Source organism: Emydura macquarii, unplaced genomic scaffold, assembly GCF_026122565.2.
Source record: "Emydura macquarii macquarii isolate MOO-44397 ecotype Brisbane River unplaced genomic scaffold, CSIRO-AGI_Emac_v2 contig_1363, whole genome shotgun sequence".
Taxonomy (NCBI): domain Eukaryota; kingdom Metazoa; phylum Chordata; order Testudines; family Chelidae; genus Emydura; species Emydura macquarii.
The window spans coordinates 2,756,154-2,769,246 of record NW_027131500.1 but is presented as its reverse complement, the minus strand read 5'-3'; the positions used below and the strand labels follow the sequence as shown (position 1 = coordinate 2,769,246).

The 13,093-nt window shown below is 39.4% G+C and overlaps 1 protein-coding gene across 1 annotated transcript in view; it reads left to right on the top strand.

Moving 5' to 3' along the window:
• TENM3 (teneurin transmembrane protein 3) overlaps window positions 1-10,418 on the top strand; it is a 569,896-nt gene extending 559,478 nt beyond the window's left edge. The window contains exons 32-34 of the mRNA XM_067551693.1: window positions 194-1,805; window positions 3,729-3,859; window positions 6,917-10,418. Coding sequence (XP_067407794.1) covers window positions 194-1,805; window positions 3,729-3,859; window positions 6,917-7,672 — 2,499 coding nt within the window. The 3' untranslated portion in view covers window positions 7,673-10,418. The remainder of the gene's footprint in view (window positions 1-193; window positions 1,806-3,728; window positions 3,860-6,916) is intronic.
• The last annotated feature ends 2,675 nt before the right edge of the window (window positions 10,419-13,093 follow it).

The following is a 13,093-nucleotide window of genomic DNA, read 5'->3' as shown; positions in this document are numbered from 1 at the left end:
TTATGAATCTGGAGCCACTAATTACAGAACCCCTTACAATTAAGCATCTAAGTAAATTAGGCAGGGAAATGTTAACATGTAAGGTCAAGGCTAACTTAATTTAAAAGTATGATAATTTTCTCAAGTGGAATGTCACATTTTTGTTGTCAAGAAACCGTTTGTCACATGGTTAAAATCTGTTCTTGCTTTTCAGTCAATGGTCCTCCTGCTTCATAGCCAACGGCAGTACATCTTTGAATATGATTTGTTGGATCGGCTTTCTGCCATCACTATGCCCAGCGTTGCTCGTCATACCATGCAGACTATTCGCTCCATTGGCTATTACAGGAACATATACAACCCCCCTGAAAGCAACGCCTCAGTTATCATGGACTACAATGAAGAAGGACAGCTCCTTCAAACTGCTTTCTTGGGTACAAGCCGAAGAGTCTTGTTCAAATACAGAAGGCAGACAAAGCTCTCAGAAATTTTGTATGATAGTACAAGAGTCAGTTTTACTTATGATGAGACAGCAGGTGTTCTGAAAACAGTAAACCTCCAGAGTGATGGTTTTATCTGCACCATTAGATACAGGCAAATAGGCCCATTGATTGACAGGCAGATTTTCCGCTTTAGTGAAGATGGAATGGTAAATGCTCGATTTGACTACAGCTATGACAATAGCTTCAGAGTGACTAGCATGCAAGGTGTCATCAATGAAACCCCGTTGCCTATTGATCTTTACCAGTTTGATGATATCTCTGGTAAAGTTGAGCAGTTTGGAAAATTTGGAGTTATATATTATGATATTAACCAGATAATTTCTACAGCTGTAATGACTTACACAAAACACTTCGATGCTCATGGCCGCATTAAAGAAATTCAGTATGAAATCTTTAGGTCACTAATGTACTGGATTACAATTCAGTACGATAATATGGGGCGAGTGACTAAAAGAGAAATTAAAATTGGGCCATTTGCCAACACCACGAAATATGCTTATGAATATGATGTTGATGGCCAACTCCAGACCGTTTATCTAAATGAAAAAATCATGTGGCGATATAACTATGATTTGAATGGCAACCTCCATTTGCTCAACCCAAGTAACAGTGCCCGTTTGACACCACTTCGCTATGACCTGAGAGACCGAATCACTCGACTGGGCGACGTTCAGTACCGTTTAGATGAAGATGGATTCCTGCGTCAAAGGGGTACTGAGATCTTTGAATACAGTTCAAAAGGCCTTCTCACCAGAGTTTACAGCAAAGGCAGCGGGTGGACAGTGATATACCGTTACGATGGACTAGGACGACGGGTTTCCAGTAAAACTAGCCTCGGACAGCACCTCCAGTTTTTTTATGCAGACCTTACTTATCCAACCAGGATAACTCATGTATATAACCATTCAAGCTCTGAGATCACTTCTCTTTACTATGACTTGCAAGGGCACCTTTTTGCCATGGAGATTAGCAGTGGGGATGAGTTTTACATTGCCTCAGACAATACTGGGACACCACTGGCCGTTTTTAGTAGCAATGGTCTGATGCTTAAACAAATTCAGTACACTGCATATGGCGAGATCTATTTTGACTCCAACCTTGACTTCCAGTTGGTAATAGGATTCCACGGAGGCTTGTATGACCCGTTGACCAAGCTAGTCCATTTTGGAGAAAGAGATTATGACATATTGGCAGGGCGCTGGACTACACCTGACATTGAAATCTGGAAAAGAATTGGGAAGGATCCAGCTCCTTTTAATCTCTACATGTTTAGAAATAACAATCCAGCCAGTAAAATACATGATGTGAAGGATTATATCACAGGTAAAAAAAAAAATTTGTTTTAATTGTAGTAATATTTCCCAACTACTAAAAAATCTAACCTCTTACAATGTACTTATCACCCTGAAATCTGAGCATCTAGGTTACAAACTAACTGTGCTATCAGCTGAACTGAATATGGGAAAATGTCAGAAAAACTAAATTTGATTGTTCTAACATTTTCTAGACAAATAGGGTAGATGATACATATTTGTTTGTTTCCACCTACATAAAGAAAAATGACATATCATTGTGCATCAAACAGATGTTCCTGAAAAATACATAGTTACGTGAAAATGTGTGTTTCAGTATTAGAACTAATTATGATTATCTGTGCTTTTTTTTTATTTATTTAGATTGTGTCAGATTAAAGGAGGGTTCGTCTGCACTTAGTAAGGAAATAGGGAAAGGAAATAGGGAAACAAGTGGTTTTCCATCATTTTGACAAACAGTTGCCCACTGGTTAGTTAATAGGTGTTGACAGACTGGCTGGGGTAGGACTTCACACAGTCCCTTGAATCTATTGTCTCCTAGCAATATGTACTGTAGGAAATGTCGTAGCACTAATTTTCTTTTGAAATTTAGTTTTCATGTTTCTAATAACATCTTTGATCTTTCGAATTATATGGCCCCAACTGTACATATAAAGCTGTAGCTCCTGTGAGTAGTTTAGGTTACATAACATCAGATGGCAGCTGTACGTCCATAGCTTGCTGGGGTTTATTATGTACCTGAGAGCACGTTAGCAAATAATTTTAAAGTTAAGATTAAAGCCCTTTTCTGACATGCTGAAAGATTCTGTTCCTTCCCCCACTAGTTTGGGTGTTTTCATTGGAACCCGCTGGCTTTTAATACCCATAGCTCTGCCATAATTGTAGAATTTGCGAAAAGACAGTGGCCAGACAGAAATCCACTGAATGGATACAGCTCGCTCAGAAGCAGGGCCAGCTATCCCTACCCTGCGCAATCAGCATTTCTCCAGCGTGACCTGGCTTCTAGTTTTCTATTTAATTTTTTTTAAAGCAATCAATTGTTAATGTGCCCAATTTAATATATTTTAAAATAGAAAGTAAAATATAAAATTGCTCACATCCATTGGTAATACTGTTGAAATCTACTCTCAGCAACAGTTCCGATTTCAGAGCAGCAATTAGCAGCTACAATAGGAAAATCATTTTGCTTGCAGGATCTTTCTAGTGATGCTAGTCTTCATTGTCTATTCATTGCTCTTGAAGTGTGGCTTCTACTCTGATAAGCAGCTCTATAAAATGGAATCTCCTTAACTCAGCAGCTGTCCCAATATATATTGAGTCCTAGCTGGTAAAGTCACTAAAATTAGTTTTTACTGCTTTTTATTCCCATTCACCCAGCTAACCCTAAGAGAGGATGAGCTGGATTCTGATCTCTCTTTTATGCAACAAAATTGCCTCCTAAGTTGCTTACATGGAAGGCAATTGAGCACAAAAATATTACTGAGAACAGAATGTGACCTGCAGTACTTTTATTACTGCTAATGGTTTATGGAGATGGAAAGAACTCGGCTTCACTGTGAAATGCCAGTGGAGTTTTCAGAGCCAACAATTAGATAAATATCTTTTCACTTGTTCTGGAAGTCACTGAGACACACACGAGGATCTATAATGCTTTAAAAATAGCCACCTTTAAGATTAGAATAGCACTTTAACTTGGACGTTATCTAAATATGACATTTGGGTTACACTTGTACAGAGGAGAAAGAGTAGAGCTGTAGTGTAAAATCTTTGTGAAGTACAGACTTAGCCACCAATACAACAAGAAGAATGTGAAATAATTCTGGAGCTTTACAGAATGTAACTAGTGTGGCTTTGACGAGTATTATTTTTAAATACATAAAAAGGGTAAAGATTGCATTTCAAAATATAGACAACTCTAATATTTTTCTTTCAGATGTTAACAGCTGGCTGGTGACATTTGGATTCCATCTGCACAATGCCATTCCTGGTTTCCCTGTTCCCAAATTTGATTTAACAGAGCCTTCATATGAACTTGTGAAGAGTCAGCAATGGGATGATATACCAGTAAGAAACAAACTAAGAAAAAACTACCAAAGATGGAGATAGGATTGAACAGAAGGAACTATTCTAATTGAGCTATATGTTCCTCAGGGTGCAGCTTGCCAGTTTTTTACTTAAATGGTGTATTGCAAATTCTGTGCCTTAAGTATTTTTCCAAAGGATTTAGTAATTACAGATGCTAATTCTACACTATTTTTTGTGCTTTTGCTATATTAAGTATGATTTTAAACAAGATCCAGTTTGTTTTCAATAATATAGATAAGAATATAGAGAGAACTAATCAATAATTATAGTACTTTGAAACTTTTTTTAGACTTGTACATTTCCCAGTAGAAACTCTAGAGATTGGATTTATACCAACACACTGTCTCAAGGCAGAAAATGAACACTGTAATAAAAAATAGACTGTGAAATAAACAGAAGAATAGGTGATATAAATTATGCATACCAGGCACCAGTACAATTTTACTTCTCTTTAATATTAACCATGTTTTATATGTAAAGATAAAATATTGAAAATGAAATTTCCTCAGGTAAAACCCATTACATTACATAGAATCAAAACTCCAGGTGCTTATGAAATTCCATTGGGGAAAAAATATCTACTGCAGACCAGAAAACCTGTAACAGGTTTAAATGACAAAAGAAAAGAAATAGAATGTAAAATTGAAAAGCCAAATCTGCGAGTTAGGAAAATGGCATTTATAAATCTAGCCATTCAGAGATCAAAGAACTACACACAACAAAATCCAAAAATTTGCATTTAAAGACAGACTAAGAAGAGAGAAAAAAATTGGTAATCCCAAAATTATGATTCCACACAAAAAAAGGATCTCATTTACAGGAATGATTATATAGAATTTTAAGCAGTGCTCAGTAATTTATTATCATTGTTGTTAATAAACTTGTATACAGTGCCATAATTTTGCACAGTGAAGATTGCAAACTCTTCAGGATCATGTCTTTTTAAAATCTAATTTAGGCAAACTTAAATTATGAAAGGGGTAGGAAGCGCATCTGGGAAGTGAATAATAAATTCTGATATTTTAAAGGAGACTCAGAAACAAGGAAAGCAGCAAGGAAAAAGGGTGGTGAGACTACAGAGCAAGGTGGGGACTGATGGGCGGGATCTAGGTTGGGGCAATTTTGCAGAATCTTTGGAATGAGAACAGTGGGTGGAAGTGAGATTGGAAAGGCGTGAGTAGGCATGGTAAGGTAAGGAAAGGTACTGAGAATAGACAGCCTGCTAAAGGAGATTGAAGATAAAGAGAAGGAGGGAGCTGTGTTGAGTGAAGATTTCTTCAGGACAGAGATGATATGTACAAAAGGGAAGGTGCCAGAGGGGTGAGATGAAAGAGAGAAGGAATGAGGTGGAGAGCAAGGGAGATTAGGATGTAGGAGGAGGTGGGATCAAGTTAACAAGTTAGAGGAGTTTGAGTTGGGCATTCATTTGGGAGGGCAGAGAAGAACACAGAGCTAAAAGAGGACAAAATCAAAGGGAAAGGATAGTGGAGGTAGTGGGATGGGGAGAGTTCCTGTCAATTTGACCTTTGAAGAAGTTATTACAGTCTTGGGCAAAGAGAGAGAGAGAAGAGGAATAGGTGGTGAAGAGCCACCAGGGATTATTTATTTAATTTAGTTTTCAAAGAATAAAGACACGGCTCTAGGCACCCTAACATCATTAATAACACACTCAATAAAATTCCACGATAAGTAAAATTAAAAAGAAAAAGGATGAGAGGCAGATACACGGCAGGGCAAGAGCAGCAGAGCTGATGGAAGAGAGAACAAATTTAGGGTGGAAGGAGTCCGCATGGGCACAGAACTTCCTCCAACCAGAGGTGCTCAGTACAGTGAGGTAATGAAGGCAAATAGAGAGCACCAGAACTGATGCTTGATGGGGAGAGGAGCAGCAGGCAAAGGTGAGCGGTTCGAAATGCTCGTGTGGGAAGAGGAAGTAGCATGGATTTTACTGTTCAATAAGAAGATGCAATTAATCAGAGGACAAACAGACATGCAGATTTGAAACAAGATGGGAAAGCGAGTTATCTTTGCACATATAGGGTAGGGTCCAGTTCTGGTAACAGCAGCCCCGCCGCTTTTGTGATAGTTCTCACTCTCCCTGTTTCCTCCCTGTAATGTCCAATTTTGGGGAAGTTCCTGACCCTGCCCTCCCCCCACTCCACCAGCTGCAGGGAGCTACAGAACTCCTGACCATGGAGTGGCATAGTTAGTAGACCTGCTACTGCCTCTCAGTTATAGCAGAGGACAGGTCTTAGTTTTGTTTTGGGAGCAGGTCCCTAAAAACTCCTTGTTTAGAATGACAATCCTGGTAGGCAATTATTGCCCTCTGATTTTTTGTCATTATAATAGTCATTATAACGTCAGGTGTAAGCGACTAACAAATACAAGTTGATGACAGTGTATCACTGTAAGTGCTGTGCTTTGCCCTCTCGTCACTTTCATCATACGGGAGACCTGAAGAGAGATGGCTGGGACAGGATCCACTGTCTGGAACTAGCAATATCAATTCTCCCAGCCCTGCCAAAAAAATAACGATTTTTATCTGCACATAAAGGGCTGTTCTAGCAGTCTGAGTATAGAACTGGGAGCCAGGATTTGTATGCATTAATCCCAGTTCCCTGCTGTGGCCTTGAGCACATTAGCTAAGCTTTCTGCCTCCATTCCTCATCTGAAAAATGGGGATACTACTACATTACAGAGGTGTTCTGAGAACTAATTTGTTAAAATATGAAAGACCTGTCTACATGCTAAGCGTATATGAACACAAAGGCCCTTGCTGTATAACCCATTGAGTAGTCTTTGAAGTTAAAGGATGTTTGTTGTGTGTTCTCAAGGAGACAAACACTGATTATCGAACAAAACTGCCTTTGTAACTCAGCAGAACAAGCAATTTGTAGATTCAATTAGCTCCTTGGCACTGCCAGTTGTGGCATGTCCCATTGTCAGCCCCATGGGCAGTATGCCAAGAAAACCTGATTGTTTGGCACTTAGGGGTCACAGATGGTTTTTAAAACTTCTCTCTCTCCTTATTTTCAGCCAATTTCTGGAGTGCAACAGCAAGTGGCAAGGCAAGCAAAGGCTTTCCTGTCCCTGGGAAAGTTGGCAGAAGTTCAAATCAGTAGACACAAATCCAGTGGAGAGAAGTCGTGGCTGTGGTTTGCGACAGTGAAGTCTCTGATTGGGAAAGGAGTTATGCTTGCTGTCACTCAAGGGAAAGTGCTGACTAATGTGCTCAACATTGCCAACGAAGACTGCATAAAAGTGGCAGCTGTTCTGAACAATGCCTACTACCTGGAGAACTTGCATTTCACCATTGAGGGGAAAGACACTCACTATTTCATCAAGACCACCTCCCCAGAGACTGATCTTGGCACCTTGAGACTGACGAGTGGGCGCAAAGCCCTGGAAAATGGCATCAATGTAACCGTTTCCCAGTCCACCACGGTGGTGAATGGCAGGACTCGTAGGTTTGCCGATGTCGAAATGCAGTATGGTGCGTTAGCGCTTCACGTCCGCTATGGCATGACGCTTGATGAGGAGAAGGCACGAATATTGGAGCAGGCTAGGCAAAGAGCTCTGTCCAATGCCTGGGCCAGAGAACAACAGAGAGTAAGAGATGGAGAGGAAGGTGCCAGGTTATGGACAGAAGGGGAAAAGAGGCAGCTGCTAAGTGCTGGAAAGGTACAAGGATATGATGGGTACTATGTACTCTCTGTGGAGCAATACCCTGAATTAGCCGACAGCGCTAACAATATACAGTTCCTTAGACAAAGTGAGATAGGAAAGAGGTAACACACTGGCTTAGCTGAGGCTGCCAAAGAGACTGACTGTGTACCAGTGTCTTCTAAAAGGGAGACCAAACTGTTTTGCTGCATTACTACTTGAGCCTAAACATATACCTTTGCTCAGATTCTGCTGTAGCACAATCTGAATAGACTCTACGAAGAAAAGAGCGCCTTCCAGAAGAATGATACTGCTAAAAACAAAACTTTTTTTTCTGAATGACCTTAAAGGTGATCTGCTTTAAAGAATATGTTTACATATGCATATCGCTGCACTCAAGCTGGACTGAAAAGGATTAAAAAGGCCTAAAGATTTTGCAACAGGCTGTCTGTTCCTTTGAGCACTGTATTTAACTAAGATACAGATCTTATACAGTGTTTCCAAATATTACTGAATTGTTGACCTTTGCTTACAAGAAGTAGTCTCTTTCTTTCTCTCCTCTCTCTCTCTCTTTCTGCATAGGATGTGGTATATATCTCTGTTCATTTTAAAATGTGGGGCAAAAATTATCGTTTATAGACAACCCAACTGCTCTAAGTTGTGCTGCTTTCTAAAAGGACATTGGCACAATGACATGCTACCATGTGAATTTAATAATGGATTTTACAATGCTCACATGGTTTGCCTTGGGGGGGGGGGGCGAAATGGCAAATAGAATCCTTGTCACAGATAAGCAAAGGAAACCCTGATTTTTTTTGTAAATTATGTGAGACAAGTTGTTTATGGATTTTTATATGAATTACAATTTACTGTACATCAAATATTAGTCTCAGAGGAGTTAATTTATGTAAAGTGTTTAAAAAAGTTTATACTTAAAAATAAAATGATAAAAACACGTGCTGTGTGTGATTTTTTTAAAAAGAATTGCACCTTTGTTATGTTATAGCTGTACAGTATAAAGGATTATATTGTAGAGATATAACAATGTATGACTAATGTCCAGAAGTGTTAATATTTTTGTATTAGGTTTCAAACTGTGCATCTTTCTATCACTTTGCTGATAGCATGGAGCATTCCCAAGTGGCTGGCTAATCAGACAACAAGTCCCTTTCCTGTCGCCCAAGCCAGTGCAGCTTCATCAGTCACTGCTAGAAGGCACAGTAACCAAATAAGGCTTGTTTATTATGATGGAAGACTTTAATAGGTTGGGTTTTCCTTGCCTTCTCCCAACCCTAATGTAATAAATGAACATTTATTCATAACAGGTGGGATTTCTGTTGTTTGCTTTTTTTATGTGGGCTTAGAAGCTACGTTACGCGATGGAGAGAATAGTGTCTCAGGTGCTTGGCAAATGTATGTAGAAGATGATAGTCTCATCCAGTTTATGTCAACTTTGTCTTCTGTATAATACAGCTGTTTTAAATGTATAATTTTAGGAAAGAGGAAAGCTAGCAATGATCAGATGCTACAGTGCTGCTGTAAGCCATTCAATGGATTAGTGCCCAAGTCAAACCCCATTATTATAAAAACTGAACAGGAACTGGGGTGAGAACGTCCTAGTGCCTAGTCCATATCACAAAACCACCGCACACTATGGCACGCTATGCTCCAAATAAAGGTCCGTTGCCTTTGTTGCAGGACAGCATTGAGGTGTGTACACAGTTCCATGTAGGAAGCTTGCACAGCACCTACTGCGTGTGTGCCATTTCTTGGCTGAAGCCATTCTTAGCTCTGGGAGCACCAAATTCAGCCACAAAAGAAGTATTTTTAAGACGAAACAAAATTGATTTTTTTTTTTAAAGTTTCATTGAACTATATACAATATTTCTATCTCTGTATGATAATGTCAAACCATAGCAAGTGAATATGTCTTAAATATGAACGGTTCATGTGGATGTAAGAAAAATAGTTTTCTAACTGCTTTGTTATACTGAGATTCTATAGTGTTACGTACTCTAAATTGCACAGCAGGATTGTTTGATAAACAGATTGGCTGGGAGAGATTCAGACTAGCTACAGAACTAATTACACTTTTAATGAATTCTGCTCTTTTATTAGAGTGAAAGCACAGATGAGTTAATATTTTTTACCCTTGAAGTCCTGAAGACCCTAAATTTAGAAACTCTGATACGTCAGACCCTCCTCCCCACCCCCAAAGGTGTGGTTATGGTTAGCATTTTACAGTTTTAAATAAAATGTAAAGTGTTTGCAGTTCTGTTGGGTGAGTCTTTCACAGCACTCTATTTAGCATGCTGCAAGTGCTCTCTGTTGAAATAGGCTCATTCTTAATTATATCGAATGTTTCTGTTCTGTTTCAATATGAAACGCGCGTATAACATGTCAAAATTGAAATATATCTTCTACTTGACGTGTACTAGTTCCTTCTCCTTTGTTTTGGCACTAATAAATAACAAATTTATAGTATCTGTTGGTGATCATTCTAGATAAAGTCAAATCAAGCCAATTAGTGGCCTTGTTAGGAAGTATAATGAGCCTATTTCTTGCTAAAAAGACTTGTGATTTGGACATGCTCCTGCAGGAAATAGTGACCTTGGGGAATATGTAAACAAAAGACCATTTTTAAAAAGAAAAAATGTATAATTAAAAGAAGTAGCTTACAGAAAAGAAAATGAGATTCAAGTATTTTAGGCAAAGCCAGTCAAAAATGCTTTCATGATATTTTGAGATGTAAATTTTGTCTGATTTGTATTGGTCTTTTAATTTGCCTTCTGAGCTTTATATGTGTTCTGAATTTTCCACAAATTGATGACTATAGATTGCATTTAGGCTTTCCAATAAAAGCCAACCCAGTGTGTGTGTGTGTGTGTTTATATTTGTTTTTTAAGCGTGTCAGACATTACAAGTGTGTTGTTGCTTTTCTGTTTATACCTGAAAGTAATCCAGTTGTACTGGCATTGATTCATCTGCTACATGGTAATATCTTTGTTCTCCCATCCAATGGGCCAGTCTGTGAATTGCGCCATGGGATCACACTAGTGGCCTACTTAAGAGAAACATTAAATACACCTCAAAGTCAAGCATTCTATAGATAAGAAAGGGGGTGGGGAGGGACACAATTCACTCGCCACATTTCCTTAGGAATTAGTCCCTCTCCCGCCTTCCTGAGCAGTTAAAATAAGAAGACTTAATTAAAGCATTTGATTACAAAGAATCAGTGATAGCCCTCCATCCCCCCTTCGTGGAGCTGTCTCAGTCTACGTTTGGCTCCAATCTGTAGAAAGCGTCGATTTCAGCACTTGTGTGTGGCAGGAGAGAGCTTTGATTTTAGTTGGAACAGGCAGACTTCATCACACTTGCTATGTAGTGACAACCTCAACTTGATAACATGTTGATCCAGCACGAATCAGGTCACTCCGCCTGGCTAACTGTGACCTATTTTTTTATTTATTTACTGCTGCAGTGCTTTTGTATTTTCACACTTGGTAGTTGAGAGAAATATATTTGCATTTGACAAGAAAAAACATGCCAGTTACAACTGCAGTCCTTGAAAACTGCTCTTCCACTGATGGCTGAGGGAATGTAAAGAGAAAAAATACTAACCTACTTCAAAAATAATCTTGCTCAGAGATAAAAGCCTTAGGAATACAGTCTGAGGGCAAAACGTTTGTGTTCCATCTCTTTAAATCCAGGTCAGTTAATACTGATACTTCATTTGAAATCCACGGTCAGTGTCATTATCCAGATCGTTTGGAGCAATTTTTAATGAACTGATCATTTGTTAAAGTATTCCCTTTATTTACTCCTCCCAGCCCCGCCCAATTAATAGGAGCCTCTCAGTGAGTAACAGATGATGACTCCACAAATGGTTGGGTTTTAAAAGCACCATGTCTCTCTAGGAAAAACAAGACTAATCTTTTAGCAGTTGGTGATGCAAGTGGGAGACTCTTGTTAGAAGCTGCTGGAAGGGTTCAAAATAAAACCTAACTTTCAAAAAGAGACCAAGCATAAAGAAGGTTACATACTGTAACAGTCGAGACTCATTTATTCAAAACATTACCCTCACTATCTCCATGTAGCCCAACATCTCAGCTAGATGGGAGCATGTGGAAGCTAATGAATCCAAAGGACTGCACCTGCTGAAACAGGTATTTGCTCACAAACTCTTCCTCCACCTGCATGTGCACACAGTAGAGGCTCCAACCTCTGACTCTGTAACAAGACAGTAAGGGACCTGGGACCAGAGATTTTAGGAGCAGCGAAGAGGTTCCTTGCAGGTTTATACCTAGCAGAGGGAGACCTCCAGGCCATTCCACACAGTTGTACTGGAGCACAGAGCGCTCATTAAGCCTGTCACAGTATCAGAACTTTAGAACAAAAGGTTAGGACACAGTATCCAACTGTGACTGCCTAAATTAAGTGTCTAAAAAAAGTAGGTGAGTTTTCAGAGGTACTGAGCACCACCACGTCCCCAGAGGTACTGTAACTATGGATTTAGCCACCTAAAGTTAGGCAGCAAGAGTTTGAAAATAGCCTGTGTTTATCCACAATTGCAGGCAGGCAGACTGAGCACTATGTGCTGAAAAACAAGTTTAGCTAGGACAGCCCCTTTCAGAAGGAAAGTGTCACAAAGGATTGTTCCTTGTCCCCATCTTCTGACCAGCAAAGACAACACCTTATGTCTGGTCTGAGATAGTGCAGATGATAGGGACGCTAGATGATACCGAATCCCAAGGAGACTGTAGTCTGCTGTCTCGGTAGCGCCACGCTTGCTTTTAATAGTTCTAAAGCATAAGTGAAGCTACAACGATGCACAAACAACAACAATATTGCTCAAGCCTTGGTATAGGCTTAATCATGGTTGTGCTGGGCCCTATTCTTCTTTGCCTTAACCCAAAATTAGGTCTGTCATTTGCAGTGTTAAGGGGAGAGGCATTCTGTCAAACATGCATGCAAATGCACACCTAACTGGGAGGTGAACAATCATTTCCCATGTAGCCACTGAATAAAGAAACATGATCAATATTGTTGTAGCCAAAATACATTGCAAACAAGGCCCAAGAAAAAAATGACTCATGGCACCCTTCTGTACACAAAAGGTAAGTTAAATTGGTTTGCCGCTTTCCCCCCCACTTTCAGATGCTAGTGTAGCCTGTTTAGAAGAGTATCCTCGGTCTCCATTTTTTTTTAATTGCTGTTTAGCACTTCTCCAACTAGTGGGCTCCTGCTGTTAGTTAAATACTAATAACTTTTAAGTAAATTGAGTAAACCTTTTCATTTACTGACTTACAGTTCTGTCATGGAAGAATATAAATTCCTAGAGTCCTGTACAGAAAAATTACTGTAAACTGATTCAAAGCTCAGAGTAACAATTATGCAGTTTAGCGTTAATGGGTTTCACAAAGCAAGCTTAATAAATCCGTTTGGGATTTGGGGGGGGGGGTTTCAGATGCTAAGAATAAGGCTACAAAGGGAAAAAGCTGGTTCAGCTATTAAATCACAGCTTTAAGATGTTCCATAGTAGATCCCTCC